At 32.3% G+C, this 21,865-nt stretch overlaps 2 protein-coding genes across 3 annotated transcripts; one reads left to right on the top strand and one right to left on the bottom strand.

Annotated features, from left to right (window-relative positions):
- Window positions 1-2,657: 2,657 nt before the first annotated feature.
- Window positions 2,658-15,095, bottom strand: LOC134257614 (2-aminoethylphosphonate--pyruvate transaminase-like). Of its 2 annotated transcripts, XM_062740201.1 has the most exons (9): window positions 14,882-15,095; window positions 12,790-12,945; window positions 12,057-12,157; window positions 11,414-11,654; window positions 10,935-11,099; window positions 8,888-9,047; window positions 6,989-7,149; window positions 6,873-6,887; window positions 2,658-3,016 (listed from the first exon to the last, which is right to left on the bottom strand). In XM_062740201.1, exons 1-9 carry the CDS (start codon window positions 14,985-14,987, stop codon window positions 2,868-2,870), a joined length of 1,254 nt encoding a protein of 417 aa, XP_062596185.1. In that variant the 5' UTR covers window positions 14,988-15,095; the 3' UTR covers window positions 2,658-2,867. The 2 variants fall into 2 exon arrangements, with proteins under 2 accessions (XP_062596185.1, XP_062596186.1); XM_062740202.1 differs by lacking the exon at window positions 6,873-6,887 and having other exon boundaries at window positions 2,661-3,016.
- Window positions 15,096-15,292: 197 nt separating this feature from the next.
- Window positions 15,293-20,311, top strand: LOC134257619 (proteasome subunit alpha type-3-like). Its single transcript, XM_062740206.1, has 10 exons — window positions 15,293-15,377; window positions 16,687-16,769; window positions 17,245-17,368; window positions 17,869-17,970; window positions 18,438-18,584; window positions 18,698-18,763; window positions 19,013-19,059; window positions 19,425-19,492; window positions 19,585-19,649; window positions 20,119-20,311. Exons 1-10 carry the CDS (start codon window positions 15,357-15,359, stop codon window positions 20,161-20,163), a joined length of 768 nt encoding a protein of 255 aa, XP_062596190.1. The 5' UTR covers window positions 15,293-15,356; the 3' UTR covers window positions 20,164-20,311.
- Window positions 20,312-21,865: the final 1,554 nt, after the last annotated feature.

Below are 21,865 nucleotides of genomic sequence, written 5' to 3' on the forward strand. Positions count from 1 at the left end.
GTAACTGCCTGCTTCTGAAAGGAGCAATAAATCACTGTGACCACTTGGGGAATTCTTCACTAGCCACACAAAGGTTATCAGTAATTAAACTACAGGGACTCTAGATTTAGGGAAGGAGATCTAACAGGTCACTAATGACCATGAAATAGGAGGTGGAGCTTAGCTCTTGCCATTTTGCCGGGAAATCTTTCTGATTCAGAATTGAACCTATTTTACTTCATTAAAAGCACCTAAATAAAGAATAGAACCTCCCATTCTTGTGAATATGCATAGGAAATATGGATAACTGACAGGTATCCAAAGCTGAATCTCCAAGGTGTAATATATTTCCAGCTTTGGCAGACTTTGTTGTGTAATGGGTTTTTGCCCTCTACTGTAAAGTAAGATCAGACAGTTGGTGGTATTATTTGAAAGGATTCAGCTCTCTTATTTATTGACCAATTTCTCTGAAAACTGGCCAGAATGCGTCTCAAATGTGTGTTCACAAAACCGTATCTCGGATTTTTGATATCTTGCTCAGTTCTCGAATTACTGGGGGAAATGTAGAATTAGGCTAATAAATTGGTAACATTGAAAGACAAATGGATGTAACTTTTGAATAAGAAGATTTATCAAAAATCTAAGATACGGTTTTAAAGTTCAATCTTTTATCTACATTGAGGCAAAATTTTGACTTTGAGAGGTGGAATACAAAAAAGTTGATTTATAAAATATAAATGCACTAATATTTACATTCAAATATTAATAATTTTTTAATAAGATAAAAATGAAAATTAAAATTAGGATCATTAAATAGTGAATTTAATAAGCTTTCAAATGATATATACTTTTAATATGTTATCTTTGTTAATGAAAGAATTACAAGCAAATTAAATTTTGCACTTTGGAAACCTTTGGTGTATCCTTAAACGCAAAACTATGCATTTAATCGCAATAATCATTGCGTTTAAATGCAAAACACTTTGCGATTAATCGCTATAATTATTGCATTTAATCGCAATATTATTGCGTTTAAACGCAAAAATTATTGCGATTTAACGCAATATTTATTGCGTTTAAACGCAATAATTATTGCGTTTATTCGCAATAATTTTTGCGTTTAATCACAATAATATTGTGATTAAATGCAATAATTATAGGGATTAATCGCAATAATATTGCGTTTATTCGAAATAATTTTTTGCGTTTAATCGCAATAATTTTTTGCGTTTAATCGCAATAATTATTTGCATTTAAACACAGTTATTTGTTGCATTTAAATGCAATACTCTTTGCATTTTTTCGCAATAATCCTTCCTTGTAAGGATCATTTTGCATTTAACCACAATGATTCAGTGCTGTAGTTTGAAATCAAACATCAGCTAGCCAAAAATTATTATGAATATTATGGTCTGATTCTTTAAAGAACCGTTTGGTTCTGTGTCTTTTTGTAAAATGTCGCAGTGTGTGAGATTTGAAGTTAAACAATGGCATCCTAAGTAAACAACCAGAGTTTCTTAAACCTGTTAGAATCCAACACTTTTAAAGCAGCCATTAATCAATTTCTTAGGTATCACAGCAAATCAAAAATGTTTCAGTGGTATTAATAGCCATATCAATTTGGTAGTACAAATCGATCAATCTGTTTTCATATGGTTTATTTTTGATTTCATATGATTCCATCTCCTAAATTTTCGTGTTCTCGTGTTTACTGTATGTGATCAAAGGAAAGGTTGTGAATATACAGGAATATAGATATCTATACATGCTAAAGCTTTGTTTCATTCTAAGGTTGTCTTTGTTTTAACTGACTGACACGTCTTTCTTCTCTTTAAATCCATACCAATGAATTAATAATTCAGAAAATGCTTGTTCAGAAGAATCTGATTCTATAATGCTTAACAATACACAATTCTCCTCATAGGTTAATGTACAAAAGAAAAAAGAAACGAATATTAACGTGGATCCACTGCACTCTTCAAAAATCAATAGAAATGATTGATTATTGCGTTTAAATGCAAAAAAATATTGCAATTAAACGCAAAAATATTGGCTTTTAATCGCAATATTATTACGTTTAATTGCAAAAAATTGCGTTTAATCGCAATCTTTTGTGATTAAACGCAAAGTGTTTTGCGTTTAAACGCAATGATTATTGCGATCAAAGGCAAAGTTTTGCGATTAAACGCAATAATTATTGCATTTAAACGCAATAAAAAATATTTCTTTCTCTGAACTGGCCTCAACGGGCTTCTGTAGACCAAGTTACCAGAAAATAATATTTTTCAAAAGTAAATATATTTTTAATTTATGAACTTATTTTACTTGATGAAAAACTGTTCAACCTCCATTTATATAAAAGAAAAAAAATTAAAGAGATACATGTACACGTCTTACTTTACCAGTCAGATCTAATTAATTATTAATTAGAATTTGTGTCTAGTAAGTTTCATTCATACTAGTAATGGAAGGATGGTAATAATACTTCAACAAGAAAGTGTTTGTTAATTTGTTAATGAAGGAATTAATACCAGGGGTAGTTGCAAACATTGCAGAAAAAATATATAATCCACATAAAGCAGGATATATTTTTTCTACAATGGCTGCAACCACTTATATCTGCGTTGCTTTTCATTCAAACATATAAGACACAGAAAAAGATGTTTTAATTTCTGGAATTTAATGATGTGAATATCCCCACATGTTAAGTATAAACAGAAAAGAGACAATGCATTGAAAATTTTAATGTCTAAATTAAAATGTATATAATCCGTTATTGAAATATTGAATAATATATTATTGTGTAAAAAAAAAACCTGCAGTCACATCCCATTTTGAACACCTATAGACAATATACAAACATACATGCATTTATGTTTGACACTGTATCAAGAAACAGGGAGTTTAATATTCATTTCCTTGCAAACCTCCTTAATACAACTAAGTAATGTATGAAAGTCCTCAGGAAATAGCTGGCCAATGGTCCCAATCCTGAAACAGTCTGCATTCAACACCTTTCCAGGGTATATCACCAGGCCTATAAAAATGAAAGAGGTTCTACATTTTGGGTTTTGAAACAAAGCAAATGGTTTGATTGTTCTTTACACTATTGTCTACAATGAAATGAAGTCAGTTCAGGGTTATCCTTCAGCTCAGATTGGCCTGGGAATTTCCCCACCTATATACATGTATAGTGAAGTTATTTCGAAATTCTTCTTCAACTTTCTGTAAGAGTAGGAAATCCAGATCCCCTTCTACTTTCTGAATTAAAATTCAATCAGGGGATATAAAGTATATCAATGACTTCTTTGGTCATCTTTTGTCTGTTGTCCTTTAATTTTCAGTCTCCCCAAAGAAACTATACTGAGAAAATGTTAGCCAAACTTTAGATTGACTGTTATAGGGCTGGATATCTGCTTGGAAATTTTGTAATGTGATACACTGAAAATATCTTCACATTTCAAAGCTATATTCCTTGTCACAAGACATTCTTTTGGATACCAATGATTTTGACCTTGGAGTTTCACCTAATTTTGAAAAACTTTAAACCATCGCCATAACTTATGAATAGTTAGTGCTATGGCTTTTATATTTTGCAGGTGTATTTCTTATGACAATGTCTTCCACTGAGTACCATCAATTTTGACCCTTTGACCTTGACCTTGGAGTTTGACCCCTTTTTATGAGAAAACATTAACCTTGAACATATCTGTTGAGTGGTTGATGCTTGGGTTTTCATATTTACAAAGTATATTCACTGACACAGGCCCTTTCCTTAGATAACAATATTTTTATGCCCCCGTAATCGAATATTCAAGGGAATATAGTTTTTGTCATGTCCGTCCATCTGTCTGTCTGTCTTTCTGTCTGTTTGTCCGCAAAAAACTTTAACCTTGTCCATAACTTTTGATTTAGTGAAGCTATGACTTTCATATTTCACAAGTGTATTCCCTGTGACAAGACCTTTTTTTGGGTGCCACCAAATTTGACCTTTTGACCTGGGAGGTTGAACACTTTTACACTAAAATTCCAAACTTTTACTTTGGTTATAACTTTTGAACAGTAGATACTATGACTTTCATACTTCACATATGTATTGTGACTTTCATTGGACACCAACAACTTTGACCTTTTGACCTTGGAGGTTTCCTTATTTAAAAAAAAACCTTTAACCTCTGTCATAAATTTCGAACGGTAAGGGCTAGGGCTTTCATACTTCACAAATGTAATCCTTGTGAGAAGACCTTTCATTGGATACCAACAATTTTAACCTTTCAACTTGAAGTATGACCTACTTTTTTAATAACAAACCTTGACTATAACTTTTGAAGGGTTGGGACCATGGCTTTCATACTTCAGATATGTAATCCTTGTGATAAGACCTTTCATTGGATACCAACAAATTAGACCCTTTGATCTTGACCTTGGAGTTTGACCTACTTTTTAAAAACTTTAACCTTGGCCATAATTTTTGAACGGTTAGGGCTAGGGCTTTCATACTTCAAATATGTAATCCTTGTGACAAGACCTTTCTTTAAAAACTAACAACTTTAACCCTTTGACCTTCTCCACTACATTGCCATAAGGGGGCATCAGTGTTTTGCAAACACATCTTGTTTATATCATAGCCCTGATCTTGGAGTTTGACTTGCATTTGAGAAACTTTAATCTTTGCTATAAGCTGCTGTATGGGGGCATCAGTGTTTCACAAACACATCTTGTTCTCTAAATGATTGAAAGTAAGCTCCCAGCAGTACATTCTGTATTTTGATTTGACTTTGAGGAAAATGTTTGTAAAAAATGTTTGAAAGTTCATCTAAGTCAAATAGTAAATAAAAGTTGAAGAAACCAGTGATCCCATTTTCAGAACAGTAATGAAGTCAAAGATACAAAATTTAGATAACTTTATTCCTGGTCATTACTTAACCATCAATGTAGGGTGCAATGACTTCATAAACATTATGGGTAGTTTAATTGTTATTTGTGAACTCTGATTGCACTGTTCTGAAAACAGGACATTTGGTAAACAGATTATTTAACCCTCTATAATAGCTTCCCAGCAGAATGTCTTATTTAATAAACTGTAAATATTGAAGAGATCTATGGGCCACAATGCTCACCTGATATACTTTGGCCTATATGTTTCTTCATAAGTAGATTCCTGTCCCTACATATTTTGATTTAATATCAATATCAACTTTTATGTCCCCAACCACCAAAGGGATCACAATATGAACACATTTCAATCTACACTACCTGAGGATACGTCCATTAAATATGACTGATCATGATTTTGAAAGATATTTCCTATATATTCCAATGTAAAAGTTTGACCTCTTGTCGTGACCCCCTCCTATTCCCAAGGGTCAAAATATGAACAAATTTGAATCTTAAGTATGAAGCTGTAATTAAGTTTCATCTTTTCTGACCCTGCGGTTCTCTCAAATTATTTCTCCTTGAAAGAGGGTGTGGCATTTACTAGTAACATTTAAATATGCTTTGTGGCAAGTTTGAAAATTGGCCCAGTGGCTATTGAGAACATGTTGAAAAATGTGTTAAGTTTACAGCGACATATGACAGACAGACACCAGACTTTTTCTGATCAGAAAAGCTCATTTTGGCTTTTGGCTCAGGTAAGCTAAAAACTTTTTCAAGGTCACAACATTTTTTTCTCAACTTCAATCAAAATTTTGGCATAATGCATTTTAGTCCATTACCATGTTACTCAAATTTATTTTCGCTTTTTTTGTTTTATAATAAATTTTCAAAACTATGTCTTTTAATGTAAACAATGCATTTCAAATAATGTAATCTGCTGTCTGTTTAATTAAACAATCATGTCAATGTGACGTCAAACATAAATAAATTATAAATATCCTTACATATAAGAAAAATATCTTGAAGAAAATTATCATTATGTACTAGTCTCTTTTTAGCGTGAAGTTTTGGACGGGTGTCTCATGGTACCCCAAAAATGACCAACAGAGAGACATTGTCCAAAAAGCATGTCTATTATATCTTAAATCAGAAACACTGATTTGATCATTTGAACATTGATTCCAAATTCATTTATCACATAATTTTGGTACAAAATCTATCACAAGAGGTCCACAGGCTGCAGTGTGCATCTGGGTCAATTGGCCCTGCTGTTCAGCAGCAGATTTTTTCACCTTTTTTTTCATGAAAAATTTGAACTCTTTTGTCCCAAAAGTTTAATACGATTTATCCAATTGTTTTAATTCAATTTGATAGACATGGCCTTGCTGTCTGTATGCTTTATGCAAAATTCCCCCTAACTTTCCATAACCACATACCCTAACACCTGTAAAGACTACTCTCTAAATATATGGAATATAAGGATAAAAGGAGTGAGACACTTTTGATTTTGGGATCACTTGGTCAAAATATACTTTTAAACTTTTGATCAATTGATTCCAAAATCAAAATTGTCTTTCTCCTAGTAATCATACATTCCAAATATTTAAAGAGTAAGTTATTATTTTGTAAGAAAGTGTTTTCATGATGGCAACTATTGTTCTTGGCCTTTGACCAAAGCAGCCCCAAAAGTTAACCATGTTCTGATCTCTTCAATAAAGGTCGTAACTATGAAGTTTGTTAAATCACAAAGACTTTTTGCACCATGTGAATGTGTTAATGGATAGATGGATGTAGTGATCACTATAGGCACCTGCATTTTAATGCCAGCCCTAATAATTTTCAAAATTTCAAATATTTCGAAACAAACTCAAAGAAAAATAACATAGAACTCCAAACAGCTTTGCCAATGATCTCATTCCACAACTTTTCCTTTAAATCAAATACATGTATAAATGAGATCAACAAAAAAGTGAGATCAATGTGGCAAAATATTCTAAAGTGTTAACAAACTTTACCAGTCAACTTTGCATCTACAAGACATACATAAAAGGGCTTTAAAAATTGTAAAGGATCTAATTTTAAAAACTGATTTGAGAAGATTACTCTGGTTGTGAGTAAAATGGAGACTCACCTTTTTCATTTAATTTACTGTAGAAAGTTTTAAAGTCAAAGTTAGGGTCATTAGGGAATTTGTATGAGGTGATGATATAGCCTTTATGTTCTGGGCCAAGGAATTCTTCAAATCCCAGCTTCTTCATTCCCTCTTGTAGTATTCTCCTGTTCTCTTTATATCTGAAAAACAAATACATGTAAAAATGATTCAGTCATTTATCCTGTGATCTTTATCTTGAGTAGACATAAACACATTTATTTTATGACCTATTTGTATTCATAATTCACAAACTTTAGGCCCTTTTCATAATGCTTTTATATCATCCTTTAATCACCATAAAAATGAATTCTTTTGAAAATTTACCCTAAGGAGAAATACATAAAAAAATTTTAAGTTCTACAAGGAAGTTTTGTTTTAAATACTAGCTCTGAAAATATTCAGTGGTCATACTTGAAAGAATGTGAGGCCCGTGTGCCACAACACTCACTGGATTGTCATTTATGGTCCACCCATTTTACAGGGGTCATTTGAACAATCACATTTATTCATGCTTTGCTGCTCTTGAGTAGAAGAGTTTAATGAAGACTTTTCCCTATTGAATCCCTTTAATGGCTCCACCCTACCCCAAGGTACCATGACCTGAACAAATTAGAATCCATACAAGCTCAGGAAGCTTTAAGATATTGAAGTTACATTTTTTCTGGCCCAATGGTTCTTGAGAATTTTTTTTAAAAAGTTTTCCTTTATATATCAAAAAAGAACACTTAGATCTGCAATAATAAAACACTTCCACAAAATATACACAGGAAGATGAATGGAACCTACATTTCTGAGTATATCATTAGTTGTTTGTACTGCTTCTCAATAAAACATAAATGTGACGTGTGTTATTTTATTGAAAATTTATTGCCAGACCTTATCTGCAATATCTGAAATACAGTTCTCCCATTACACATTTTTTGTGCACATATTTTATCATGAAGTGATTCTGATATTTATAACCTTCTACATGAGAAATTATGATCAAAACTCATGTTGGTTCAGGTGTACATTAGAGTGCTTTTGCTGATATCACATAGTTTGTTTTTGCACCAACTTTTTTTTTTAATTGCATGTTTATAACGTTCAGTTGACACTAAGATTACTTATTGCCAATGTTATCTCTAGGATCCTTAACGTTTACCTGTATATCCTGTTATATTACATTTCAGCATTTTTAATATTTTCATTTGTGTTGGATTATAATGAAATAAAAGTGGAAGCTTAATGTGTTGAACATAGACTTAGTAATAATGAAACATTTATGAGCTTTGTATCAGTTGCTCACAGATTGCATATGAGTATGAGAAACTACAGATACCGTGAGCAACTCTTAAAATCATACACTTCCTTGTGATTCAAAGTACCTACACACTGGCTTCTACATGTAACTGTGACCTTGAACTTGGCAAAATGACCTTGGTTTAAAAAACAGATAGATCATCTGGTCATAAGTAATCTTTGTCTAAAATATTTATATCCCATGTTTCCCCACTAAGAAGTTATTGATATGACATGATTTTTTATTACTTTATTGCAAAGGCTCAATTAGAACTAATTTTTATAAGTTATCCCTTGGAAATAATTTTATGAGTTTTACCTCAAAATCAACAAACCAGGTATGTCTTCTTAAAGTCAAATTAAATTCTATTGCAAAAACTCAAGAAAACTGGATTATCATCTGTGACAATTTTATGCAATACATAAGTTTCCAACTTCGACCCTTTGACCTCAAAATCCATAGGGCCAAGTCTTGCAGTCATAGGGATTTATGATAGAAAAATTTCATTGCAGATACAATGATAGGTAAACCCAAATTAACATCCTCTGCTTTTAACCAAAGCAGGCAACAAAAAGAGGAGGCCTTGCATTACAAACCTGTTAGCTCTTCCCACAATATCGCCTTCTTCCTCAAACTCTTTGATAGCCTGACAGAAGGCCAGCATGCAGTGTGTGGGGGGAGTAAATCGGAACTGTCCCGTCTTCTCTAGACCATCATACTGATCATACAGGTCCAAACACAGACTGCCAGAGTTACCTGTAATTCAAAGTCATACTGATCATACAGGTCCAAACACAGACTACCAGAATTACCTGCAATTCAAAGTCACCGCTAGTAAAACATTTGTTTATAAATTTCAAATGCTCAAAATATCTTCCATAAGAAACTCCATATATTCCGAAATTGTATGATAAAATTATATCATTTTCCTCTTTTATATCTGTTCATGATTTTTTTTTCTATATAGCATTATATAGCAATTTTATGAATTATCTTAAATAATGTTGTACTCCTTGGGTGGCTAAAAAATTGTCAAAAAACAGCAATAATTGTTTATCAATATTCATACATGTACTAATACATGTAGATTGTAAGCTGTCACAATATAATAGACTTGGCTATATCAACAAATCCTTTCATGATATAAATGCAAATTTTTATATAATAAACGAACTTAAAGTGCGATTTTCACTTTCATGTTAATTTAAAAACCTATTTCATAGCAGGAAGTTCCAAATGTGGCTGAATGCATTATGCTGTATTATAATTAAAATTTTATGAATTTCAGTTATCAGACTTCATCAGCACTTCAAATCAGATCAGGCTGGTACAGATTCCATAAAACTCAAACTTATATCCTGCAAATCAATCCAATAAAACTGTTTTTTTCATTCACATGTTTTTCCTCCAATGAAAATCAAATGAAGCTATACATTTTCTTATGTTTGTTCTATTGAAAAGGTCTATACACAATGAAAATTGGGAATGTAAATTATTGAATTTATTTTATGTGTGCCAGGTACATGTAGCTGCATTATGCAACTAATGATAAACAGGTTTTTTGTTTTGATGCTTGATGCAAATTATTCTTTAATACTTCCTTCTTCTCCAACAAACACATACTACAAAGCCTTTGGTTTCTATTAAAGTACATACCCTACACATATCACCAAAAACCAGACAAAACCTGAAACCAACACCTCTAAGTTAATTCTATCCATGATTCTCACAAAGAGATTCCTTTGAGATGATCATCTTTAAAACAACTGTACATGACTGTGTAAATTTCTCCTATTAAGGTCTCTTTGTGCAAACTTGAAGTGTTTCTCTCCAGTTTTGATTTTGCATTTGTTTATTAACACAGGTGCTAGGACCTCTGTATACCATTTAGGTTTGTCAGAAATAAATACTTGTGACACCAAAATTTCCAATGTTTCTTAAAACTACTTGATAAAAGAAAGTGACATGTGTCCAAGAAATATATCAGACATACACCCCAAAATATTCAACATTCCATATATTATGACATCATGTGTAGATCGGTAAACAACTTATAATTTTGCACTTTCTGTAAACAATGTTTTACCTAAATCTGGCACCCTAGTTGGAGAAATCTATGTAAAATAATTCTATGTACATGCATGTATAAAAAAATTCTGAAGAAGACACACATGAAGAGAGACAAATGCTTCTAAACTTTAAACTTTACTGACTGGATTTAAGGACAACATGCATTTTGTCAGACCAGAGAACTTGTCTTAGGGTGCTAGGCTATAGAAACAAACAGAGGTTTGAAGACATTGCATATTAAGAATCCATTCAAAAAAAATTTGTTACACCCTAAAATTTTTGTTAAGAATTGTTTCAAATACAATGTGTTGAATAATTTCACATTTATTTTGCTGCAGAATTACATTTCATAGCAATCCAACATCTCACATATTGATCCAATAAACTTTAAAGACAGAGGTTTCTGGACAAAACTACATCCAGAGACAAAAGTGTTTAAAATTTTCATTTATACATGTACTAACGTACACTATAGAAACAGGTTTCTAATAATTATATAAGGTGTCCCACAAACACTAAAACATTGGTTGTTATTAATCTTTAATTGGGTATTCTATCCTTCACATCTCTCACCTTTACACTGCAGCAGCTGTTCTGTCTTTACGATCGCATAAGAGAATCCTGGGATACCCTGCAGACACTTGTTGACAGAACTGACCAGAAAGTCCACCTTAGCTCTCTCTAGATCAATAGGTACTGCTCCAAAACTGCTCATAGCATCCACAAAATATACACAATCTGAAACAGTTACAGTAAAACTCGGTTATAACGAAGTCACTGGGACCTATGAAATTACTTCACTATATCCGTAATTCGTTATATCCATATAAGAAATTTGTTAAATTTATATAACTGGGGATCCAAGATAACTTAGCTATATCCGTGAATTCGCAATATCCGTGTTCGTACTAAACGAGTTTTACTGTATATACAAATAATTTGCTTACCGGGTAGATATATTTCATAAGATATTTTGTATTGAAAAACTTTGTGCTGCTTGTAGTATTTTGTAAAAATTCTAAAACCATACAATAAAAAAAAACCTTTCTTACTTGGTAGATGTTTTTTAACCATCTGACCCACTTCTTCCACAGGGTTGATAACTCCTGAGCTAGTTTCACAGTGAACCACGGCTACCATGGTGAATGATGGGTCTTCTCTCAGAATCTGCTCTACTTTATTCACGTCCACCATACTGTTTTCTGCAAAACCCTCTAAACGGAATGGGATTCCTAATGTCTCACAAATTTTCCCCATCCTTTTTCCATATGCTCCATTTTCAAGAATTAAAGCCTGAAATTTTTTTTTTAAAAAAGTCTCTGATGAGAATGTAGCTCTACCTGTTTGAACGGTCTTGGCAAAAAATTCCCTTGTAATGATCACTTTTTAAATACCAGTATTTCATTATATTTGTAAGTACAGTAATATAACCAGACATTCATTTCTAGAGAGCAGATAATATTAGTGTGTGTGGTTTTTGTTGTTGTTTTTTGGTGTCTTTTTTAACATGCTGACTGTATAATCAGTAAATCTTTATGTAGGTATTTTGAAGATGGAGTCTAGGTTTCATTCTGATCAGACAGAAAAAGTTGCAAGCTATAATCTTTTGTCTTCCATTGTATTGTTTTCATTCTTTTTAAGCCAATATTAAGTCATTAATTCAATGAAGTCCAGTAACTACAGATTGACACAAACCTTTCCCTTTGGTTTAGGTAAGGCGGTGTGGAACACTGCCTCCACAGCGAAGGTACCACTGCCCTGTACCGGAACTGCCGTGAAGTCGTCCTCTGAGACTCCTGAAGTATAAAGTGTTTACTGGTACAAACATTTCCTCTTGTTTATAGGAGCATGGTATGTAAATGATGCCACAGAATAACCCTTATTTTACTGGACACAACAGTTAGTAAAAAAATGAAATATAAATATTCTAATTATAAATATGGATAATTCTTTAATCTCTATGTAGCAAGATAATTTTCTTTTCAGAAATTCTGACTCAGATTACATTCCATGTGTATGTTGTCTAGATCCTGAATAATTCTCTAAAATTCATATACCTTCCTACTAATAATCTTATTTTATCCCTTTCCTCTTGAAATTCTGTATTGATTAAAAAGTTACAGGAATTATCAAGTAATATTTTCATATTGATTTCAATCTTCACGTATCAATATACATGTACTTAAAGAAATTGCTTCTTTTAATGGTGAATCCCAATGTCTGATTATTATTTTTTCCTTTATAGATCTGTTAATTTAAACAAAGAGAAGAAATCAATCTTAAGTAACAGATGATCACAAAAGAGATAGGAAAAAGAACAAAGAAATCCATACCTAAGATGAATTTGAATGTACTTTAAAGAATATAGTTAAATCATTTTCATATACATGTATATTAAAGATAGCTGAATTTTCAGCCTTTTGGTTACCTGCTATTTGTACTAATTTGGACCGTAGGAACTTGACAGTGGAGATAAATTCTACGTCCCTGGAACCTAGATCTCGTAGAGCAGCCTGTCTGACGGTCAGAGACACAGAGAGGGGACCGGGGGTAAACAGCTTCTTCTCTTGTCCATGGGAGGAAACTAAAAAAAGAACATGATGATTTGTACTGTAGATTTAGATGAACTGTATTTAGATTTAGATGAAATGTAGATTCCTTATTTTATGTGAAGGTTCATTACATTGATGAGTGACTGAAAGATGTCATATGCAAGAATTTAAAATATGATCGAATCAGTGAGGAAACTTTTTAAATGCATTTAAGCAATATAAAAATAAAAAGCAAGTTTTTTCTTTTGATAAGTGGTACTTCCTGCAGAACAATGGGATATTTATTCCTAGTAAATTAGGAACCCACAGTACTTGCTGAGATAAATTAACTGTTTTTGATGAGAAAGAAATCTTTTGAAATCCCTTTATCATGTTTATGTCAGCCATACTAAACCATTAGGATTAGGATGATGAACTCTTACAGTTGAGATATACATGTATATATGTACGGTAAAACATGGTAAACCACTGGTTCTATAGAAATTGTTTGGATTAGACATTTTAAAATATTGAAATTATCACAAGGGATGTATACATCATATTAATGGCCCCCCCGCACTGTTTTTCCCAACCTTACTTATACTATAGGAAATGTTCATTGAAAGCCTGGTTGCCCCCCCCCCCCACTTTTAGTGATGTACTGAAAATGTAGTATTAGAATTGGTACTAAAAGTAGTTGACACTGAGAAAAAGTTTAATCCCCCCCCCCCCCCCCCACGAAAATAGGATTTTTGACTTTGAGCAACCCCTTTTTTTTTTTTTTTTGCTTGTCAACTGTTTCAGGTAAGTAAAAAAAATTTTTCTCTGGCTGGCCCCCCCACTTCCAAAAACACGATGCTATGCCACTGCTCTCTGACCGACTGCAGACAAGAGTAAGATGAGATTTCATCATACGACATCATGAGTATTCTCTAACATGTCTAAACTGATGTAAATATTTCCCTTTAAGTATATTAATTATTGTTTATTTAAAAACAAAAATTTCATAGCTTGGTTTCAAGGGGGTAACATCTTTCAAACATGCATAGGAATTTAAACTCGCAGCAGTAATCAAAGACTTTTAATTTAATATTCCCTGTTGATAAATGATACGAAAAGGATGGAATCTAAAAAGGGCATTCATTCTAAAACCATCTTTAAAAAGACTACACATCGTTTGAAATTATGTATTTCAAAAAATTATTTCATCAGTAAAAGAAGCAATGGTTTTTAAACTTATTTTTACGATATCATTTACAGAAATAGTATAAAATTTAATTAAAAGGCATAATTTCATGAACAAGTTAGCAAGTGACGAATGTATTCAATCTCACAATTTTAACACAGATAAGCTTCTGTAAGAAATCTATATCATAGAAATATTTCATCACTCTTTTTCAGCTTTTTGCAGCAATAAATATTGCAGTTTTGAGCATACATACATTTAATAGACTATAAATATTAGAGAATGTGAAAATATTCTTGCACTTTTTTTATTCAAATAAAACACGAGAATAGAGGGTAAAAGAAAGAAAAAAATCTCGAATACAGTGATGCTTTTATTACTGAAAATAGTAATAATCCCCTTTTATAATAATACTTCCCGAAAAAAGGAACTGCATGTGCCCAACCTGTTAAATTGTCTATACTGAAGATCCATTGAGTAGATACATTGACATATACATGCAATATGTCAAATAACATACAGTTCTGGAGATGTAAGGTGTGACAGTTGGACACACAGACAGACAGAAGCAGGGTAGATAAGCTCTCCTCTGTAGGCAACAAAATAGAATGGACCACACCTTTTTTTTACCATTGCTAATATACCTCCCCCCTTTTTTTCATTTTTTAAGGTGCCATACACTCCTTTATTCAGAACTTTGTGTGTTCCATAACTGCATTGATCTATGAAGATAAGCAAAATCAATATACTGAAATAAAACATGTAAAAGAATACTATAAATTCTTGTTTTTAAAATATCTTACATTTAGCAGAGGTGCTACTCAGCAGTCTAAAGGATGAGATTCTAAAAACGTCGATATCACGAACAAGGTACGGAATTCTTCTGAAGCAGCTCTGTACCACTGACATGTTGAAAATGTTGAAATCAATCTCTTGTCTTCTGATAGTCCTACATTTCACAGTTTCATAGATTATCAGACGACACGTGTTCTGTTGACAACAATAACAACGACGTGCAGATAAGAATTTCCGGATAAATGCCAGTATTTCATGAGTGAATAAAATTTTATTTCATCAAGTTATTAAACAAATCATTAGTACTCCAGGGACCTATATACTAGTTATTAAATAGGTTCCTGGTACTTTTAATAATACAAAAAAAAGTAAAAATATCAGTCAAATATATATTCCGGATTGTTGGTTTACTTCTTTAGATAGCAATCCAAATATCCGTTTTGAGTTGCATGACAAAGCTGGTGGAAAAGTAGAAAGTAAACCATGAGTTCTATAGGAACAGGAGTAAGTTTTGTATTTTTATGAAAATATATTTATTTTATTTTCCAAGAACGCATCCTCCGAAATGTTTATTATGTTCCTGTTATGTTTATGACAGGTAACTATGCAAATTGAACATGCCATGCTACACAATAGATAACTATATTCTGAAAAGGAAACATTGAATTAATAAGACTTATAATTAATAAAATTACTCTTTGCAAAATAATTGATTGAACAACAAATTAAAAGCTCAGCCATTATCCACTACACAATCTATTATGTACGGTGTGACCATTTTGGTGAGCGCAGTTGTACCATCAGAAATACACTTGTTACGTTGATCTGCCACTTCAAATGGTAACGAGATGTTTCGCGCCGATGCATGGTTGGTACCATGATGTTTCGCGCCGATTCTGTTTCGCGCTGAGATAGTTCGCCACGCGATGTTTCGCTCCCAGAACATAAATGTATGCTATTTATTTCGTTCGTTTTGCTAAAAAAAAATTATATTATAATATCTGTAAATATTGATGTAATTATCGAAATTTTGTAGAATATTAATGAACATTAAATTTGACTATCAAACTTCCTGGTGGCTTATTCTATACACATGTTCTCAATAACACAAATTATATGTTTTCAAGTTCACGCAGATAATTGCTGTACAACTTTATAATTGCTATAATGAAATAATTCTCACCTTTTGATCTCCAACTAATTATAATTAAATTGTTGAACACAAACGCTGAGCAAACGGGCACCATATTAACATTATTTTACGATCCATTACCTGTGGCACTGCGTATTATTAAAAGTCATGATTTTGAGCATACAACACATATTTTTATCTAAAATTTAATAAATGATCTTAAATTATTACAAAATAAATGAAATATTAAAAAAAGAGGGGAGATGTTTCTCACCGAAATCGGCGCGAATCATCCCGGCGCGAACCATCTCAGTGCGAAACAGAATCGGTGTGAAACATCCCGGATTCCTTCAAATTAACGAGGCCCAATCTAGTTGGAAATTACGAAAACGGAATGATAAAAAACAAGTCAAGGGTACTGTGACATGCCTGAGTCGACGCTGTGATGAAACGCATGTGCAGATCAAGTAGATCGGGCCTCGTTAAATTGTATGTCTTACGAAATTTGATTAAAAGTGTTAAAAATTGTTAACCATTTTTGATAACATGATCAAGCACCACTTTAGAATTCAATTTGTTTTATTTGCTGCTTGTCACTGAAACATGCCACACATTTAAATATGGACATTTTATAATGATTCATTGAAGGGTTGAATTCTTTACTTTTTTAAAAAATTTCAGTATGATTTGTCAGCATCACAGTTTTCACCAGATGGTCGAGTATTTCAAGTTGAATATGCACTCAAAGCTGTGGAAAATAGTGGGTAAGTACAATGAAATATCAGTATCTCAAAGTTGAGGGGACTTGGTCCCTTGGATAAAAATTCAGGATATCCTGGGGTTCAAGGTATCGGAAGTTGTCTTCAAATGTCGAATCAATAACTTAACGACTCCTGGATCTTGATTTTGATCACATGATTTATTTGCACTTCTATTGTGACATTGAAGACTATATCAATTTAGATTTATATTAAAAATGTTGCGTGCTTGTGGTTAAGCAACTGTGTCAAAATACACAATCACTGCACTTGAGAATTAGAAATTTTGTAGAAAAACTTTAAATAACAACTGTGAAATTGTCCAATATAATTATATTTAGGTTACTAGGTCAAAAAATGTGAAATAATGTTCTTATCTTAACAACAAAAAGAAACAAAAACTATGTTGAAAGTTTTTGAAATTAAGAGTATTTCTTTTATACTATAAAAAAAATTTAAAAACTCAAATTTATTATGGCAGAACTGCAGTTGGTATCAGAGGAAAAGATGGAGTGGTGTTTGGTGTAGAAAAACTTGTTACATCAAAGTTATATGAAGCTGGAGCAAACAAACGAATCTTCAACATTGACAGACATATAGGAATTGTAAGTACGATAGAAGAAATTAGAAAAAAGTGTAACTTAGTTGTCTCTCAGAAAGGTAATGATTTAAGAAAAACATTTAGACTTTATGCCCATTTTTAAAAATTTATTTTTATCAAGAGAGATTTAATACTGTAGATTCCTTATTTTTCACAGTACTTATTATTGCGAAATGACTCTTTAACGTCAAATTGGGAGAACAATAATTCACAAGTGGATGGTTGATCAGGAGATTTTACATTGATTTCAGCAACATAAAAATAAAAGCAAGTAATTTTATTCGCAAGTGGTTCTTCTTGCGAAATTACACAATGATTAATTCCTCAAGTTAATTTAGGAATCTACAGTACTTTATTGAATGTTTTGATTTGATTTTGATTCATTAAGAACACTTAAAAACAAAATACTGAAACAGTGATCTTTGAATGTCGAGGGAGGGGGGTATTCAGAACTGATTTTGATATTTATTAGTACAATCCCATCTACCTCTATTCTGTCTCTAGGCAACAGCTGGACTGATGGCTGACTCCAGAGCTATAGTGGAGACAGCCAGAGAAGAGGCCTCTAATTACAGATACAATTATGGATCTCCCATCCCACTCAAGGTATGTAGTCATATTAACTGTTATAGATCATGTAGGATCTCCCATCCTACTCTGGTTATGTATTATAGATAGGATCTCTCATCTTACTCATGGTTTGAATTATAGATACATGTAGGATCTTATCCTACCCACTCAATTGTGTGATCATTTCCCAATATGTAGATATAACAATAGATCCTCCATACTTCTGTTGGTAATTTTAAAAGTCATACCCCATTTATCAGATTTTTTGAAAGATATATGATATATCTTAGAGTCCCCTATTCCAATTGATATGTGTGGTCAAATCATTGCATATCTAATGAATTTCTTTTTGAGTGATATGCTAAAATTTTGGAAAACCTAAGCATGGTTAACATTTTGCAAAAAATGCAGTCTGGCACACAGTATACATGCATATGACAAACGTGATTAAAATTCACAATCCAAGTGAGTCTACTTATGAACACAATGGTTTTTTCCTGCAGCATTTAACAGACCGTGTGGCGGGGTATGTCCATGCCCACACCCTGTATAGCAGTGTCCGTCCCTTCGGTGTCAGTCTCATTGTGGGCAGCTACACTCCAGAAGACGGGCCACAGATGTACTTGATAGATCCTTCAGGAATCTCATGGGTAAAGCTCTTATATCAAAGGAAAATTCTAAATTTATGCATCAATTAAGCTTGAAAATTTGACTTGTTCTGATTTTTATATATATACTGTGATGAAGCTCTGTCTGATTTCAGGGATATCATGGATGTGCAACCGGAAAAGCTAAACAGGCAGCCAAAACAGAAATAGAAAAATTAAAGGTGAAAGACTTAAGTTAATTTGATGATAGCTTGAATTGGAGTAGAATTTAGTTTCTCTCAAGAATTTAATCTTTGTTTATACAATTTTTTTCTGGAATAATTGAATTCAAGAAAAATTAAATCCAGAGTGCCTAGATTAATGATTATCATAACAGAAAATTGTTTAAATTTTAACAACGTCAATATTATTTCTCAAATAACAGTTATCTTTATATTTTAACTAGAATAAATCATGTTTTACTATTACAGATGAAAGACATGCCTATAACTGACTTAGTGAAAGAAGTTGCTAAAATGTGAGTGTGTAAATAATTGAAGGTGTGAACCCAAAAACTGCTTATAAAACTTACTCATATATTTTCAGATACAGTTAACAATAATCTAGAGTTTTCAAATTTTCCTATCTTATAAAAAGTTGAGAGTCTATTAAATTATAGTGTTTATGTGAAAAGTTGTGTTTCAGGGTAATTTACACGTTTGTGTAGTATTTATATGTGAGAAGAAATCTGAGATGTAAACATCCCTTAGATACAACAGTCTATCTACACATTCTATTCTGCATTAATGTTATCATTGAAATAATCTGTATGCATATTTCTGATTCAGTAAAATCACTATAAAACAAGGAGTCAATATCTACATTAATTCATCTTTTTTACAGAATTTATATTGTGCATGACGAAGTAAAAGACAAGAACTTTGAGTTAGAACTAAGCTGGGTTGGAGATGGTAAAGAACTTGATAATCAACTATCTTTGATTTTATAATTAAGTAAAGTAGAATAGTATTTATTATGACTTTCAATGCACTTGCTTTTACAGTTACTGGAGGAAAACATGAACTGGTCCCACAGAATGTCTTTGCTGAGGCAGAGAAGTTTGCTAAGGTAGGGTTCAGTAATATTGTTGATGTAATGAGTTTTACAGATCATCATTTGTCAACCTACTATCATGTTATTAATTATGAACAAAAGTAGATTAATAATTTCATTGTGATTGTAATTTGATAGTCTGAAAAAATAGTTTATTACCTACAACCTGTGTTGCATACTTCACAATACAGCTGATATTTATTCCAACAAAGGTTATAAAAATATAACTTGGGCAGCTATGTTTTAAAAGATTTATTTCTTAATTGCTAACTAAAACTGATTTTACTAGTGAATCAGTGATGAAATGCAGGAGAAAGGAAATTGATCATTTGCAATTAAAATGTCATTTCACAAAAAATTAAAAGAATCACATGCAAATAGAATATACATGTACATATCATTGAAACTCATTCAGAAAATTTTGATTTCTCTGGAAACAACTTTTAGCACCATTTCCTGATTCTACTCACATCTTTAATTACAGGAGGCGCTGGAGGAATCAGATGATTCAGATGAAGAGGAACTATGAGAAACATTACTTTAAATAGAACAATACTAAACACTGGAGCCTCACTCTGATTTTATGTGCTATAAATAGTGCTCACATGACTCCTTCTCATTTCTGATCAAATCATTCATATCTGTTAGTGTACTATTAAAAGTCGTTTGGTAATAAAGTGTTGTTATTTTTATGTTTTCCACTCCAGTTAAAAATACCCTTTAGATAACCCATAATGTTATCAAGTCCAGTTGTGTTTTGATAATTGGTCTGTCTGACCTTAAGTCATACCTTTGTAATGTGGATTTGACCTGATAACTCTGTGATAGAGAATTCACAGGAGATAAGGCAGGTCCTAGTTCAAGTCCAAGATTGGTCTATACTTTTCATACGTGTTATATTAAGCTCCCAATAACAAAACCCTAGAGTGGATCTAAAGAGTTTCAGTGAGGTTTTTTAATGGTGAAAAAAACCCAACAAAATAGGAGGGGACAGGTTAAGGGGATTGGGTATATTGGCAAGGTAGCTCAATGGTAGAGCTTTTTAAGGGATGGGTTATATTGGCCAGGTAGCTCAATGGTAGAGCTTTTTAAGGGATGGGTTATATTGGCCAGGTAGCTCAATGGTAGAGCTTTTTAAGGGGTTGGGGTATATTGACCAGGTAGGTCAAGGTAGCCTGGTAGAGCTTTTTAGCTCACCTGAGCCAAAGGCTCAAGTGAGCTTTTCTGATCACATTTTGTCTGTCGTCCATCCTTCCATCTGTCTGTCTGTTAACTTTTCACATTTTCAACTTCTTCCCAAGAACCACTGGGCCAATTTTAACCAAAGTTGGTACAAAGCATCCTTGGGTGAAGGGGAGTTTAAATTGTTAAAATAAAGGTTTTACATAGAAACATATAAGAAATTTTTTTTAAAATCTTTTTCTCCAGAACCACGGGGCCAGAAAAGTTGAAATATGTGGAAACATCCTGGGGTAGTGCATTTCTAAATTATACAAACCATGACCCCCGGGGGGTTATATGGGGCCACAATAGGGAACCCAACTTTTACATAGAAATATATAGGAAATTTTTTTTAAAATCTTCATGTCAAGAACCACTGGGCCTGTTTTCAGGTAAGGTAAGTCCCTCCTTTCAAAAACGATGCTACAGTGTACCTCATTGAGTATACACGTTCTAGTAATCGAACAAAATTTTCATTGTTTAAATTCAAATATAATGTGAACATGCAATTTTTTTTAATCATAGGCGTCGGAAGCAAATTGAAAAGGGGGGGGGACTAAACCAACAAAAAAAAGGAAAAACCCAATTTTCAATGCCTGTATTTTGTATATATTCACAAAAAAGTGGACTAAGCTTCCTCAATAATTTTATTTGCATTCAGTTTTTTGCTTTGCCCCCCCCCCCCCCCCCCCCCCCGGTTTCGACGCCTATGTTAAACATTTTAAAATAAAATTCAATGTATTATATGGGGTCTGTTTATTTTGCAATTTGTGTACAATTATATTTCTTTTCATAATAATTAACTTTATAATTAGCTTTAAATACATTTTGAAATACCAGTCTATATATGTCTCTGGAAATACTTATGTTTTAACTTTTTCTTATTTTCAAAATGCAGTGCTTTTTAAATTTTTTAAAAATTTCTTTATTTCTTTATTTTTATTATTATTATTATTATTATTATTATTATTATTATTATTATTATTATTATTAATTAATTTATTTATTTT

Source organism: Saccostrea cucullata, unplaced genomic scaffold (genome assembly GCF_032062105.1).
Source record: "Saccostrea cucullata isolate Sc308-1 unplaced genomic scaffold, CSIRO_AGI_Scuc_v1 ctg2415, whole genome shotgun sequence".
In the NCBI taxonomy this organism is placed as follows: Eukaryota; Metazoa; Mollusca; class Bivalvia; order Ostreida; family Ostreidae; genus Saccostrea; species Saccostrea cuccullata.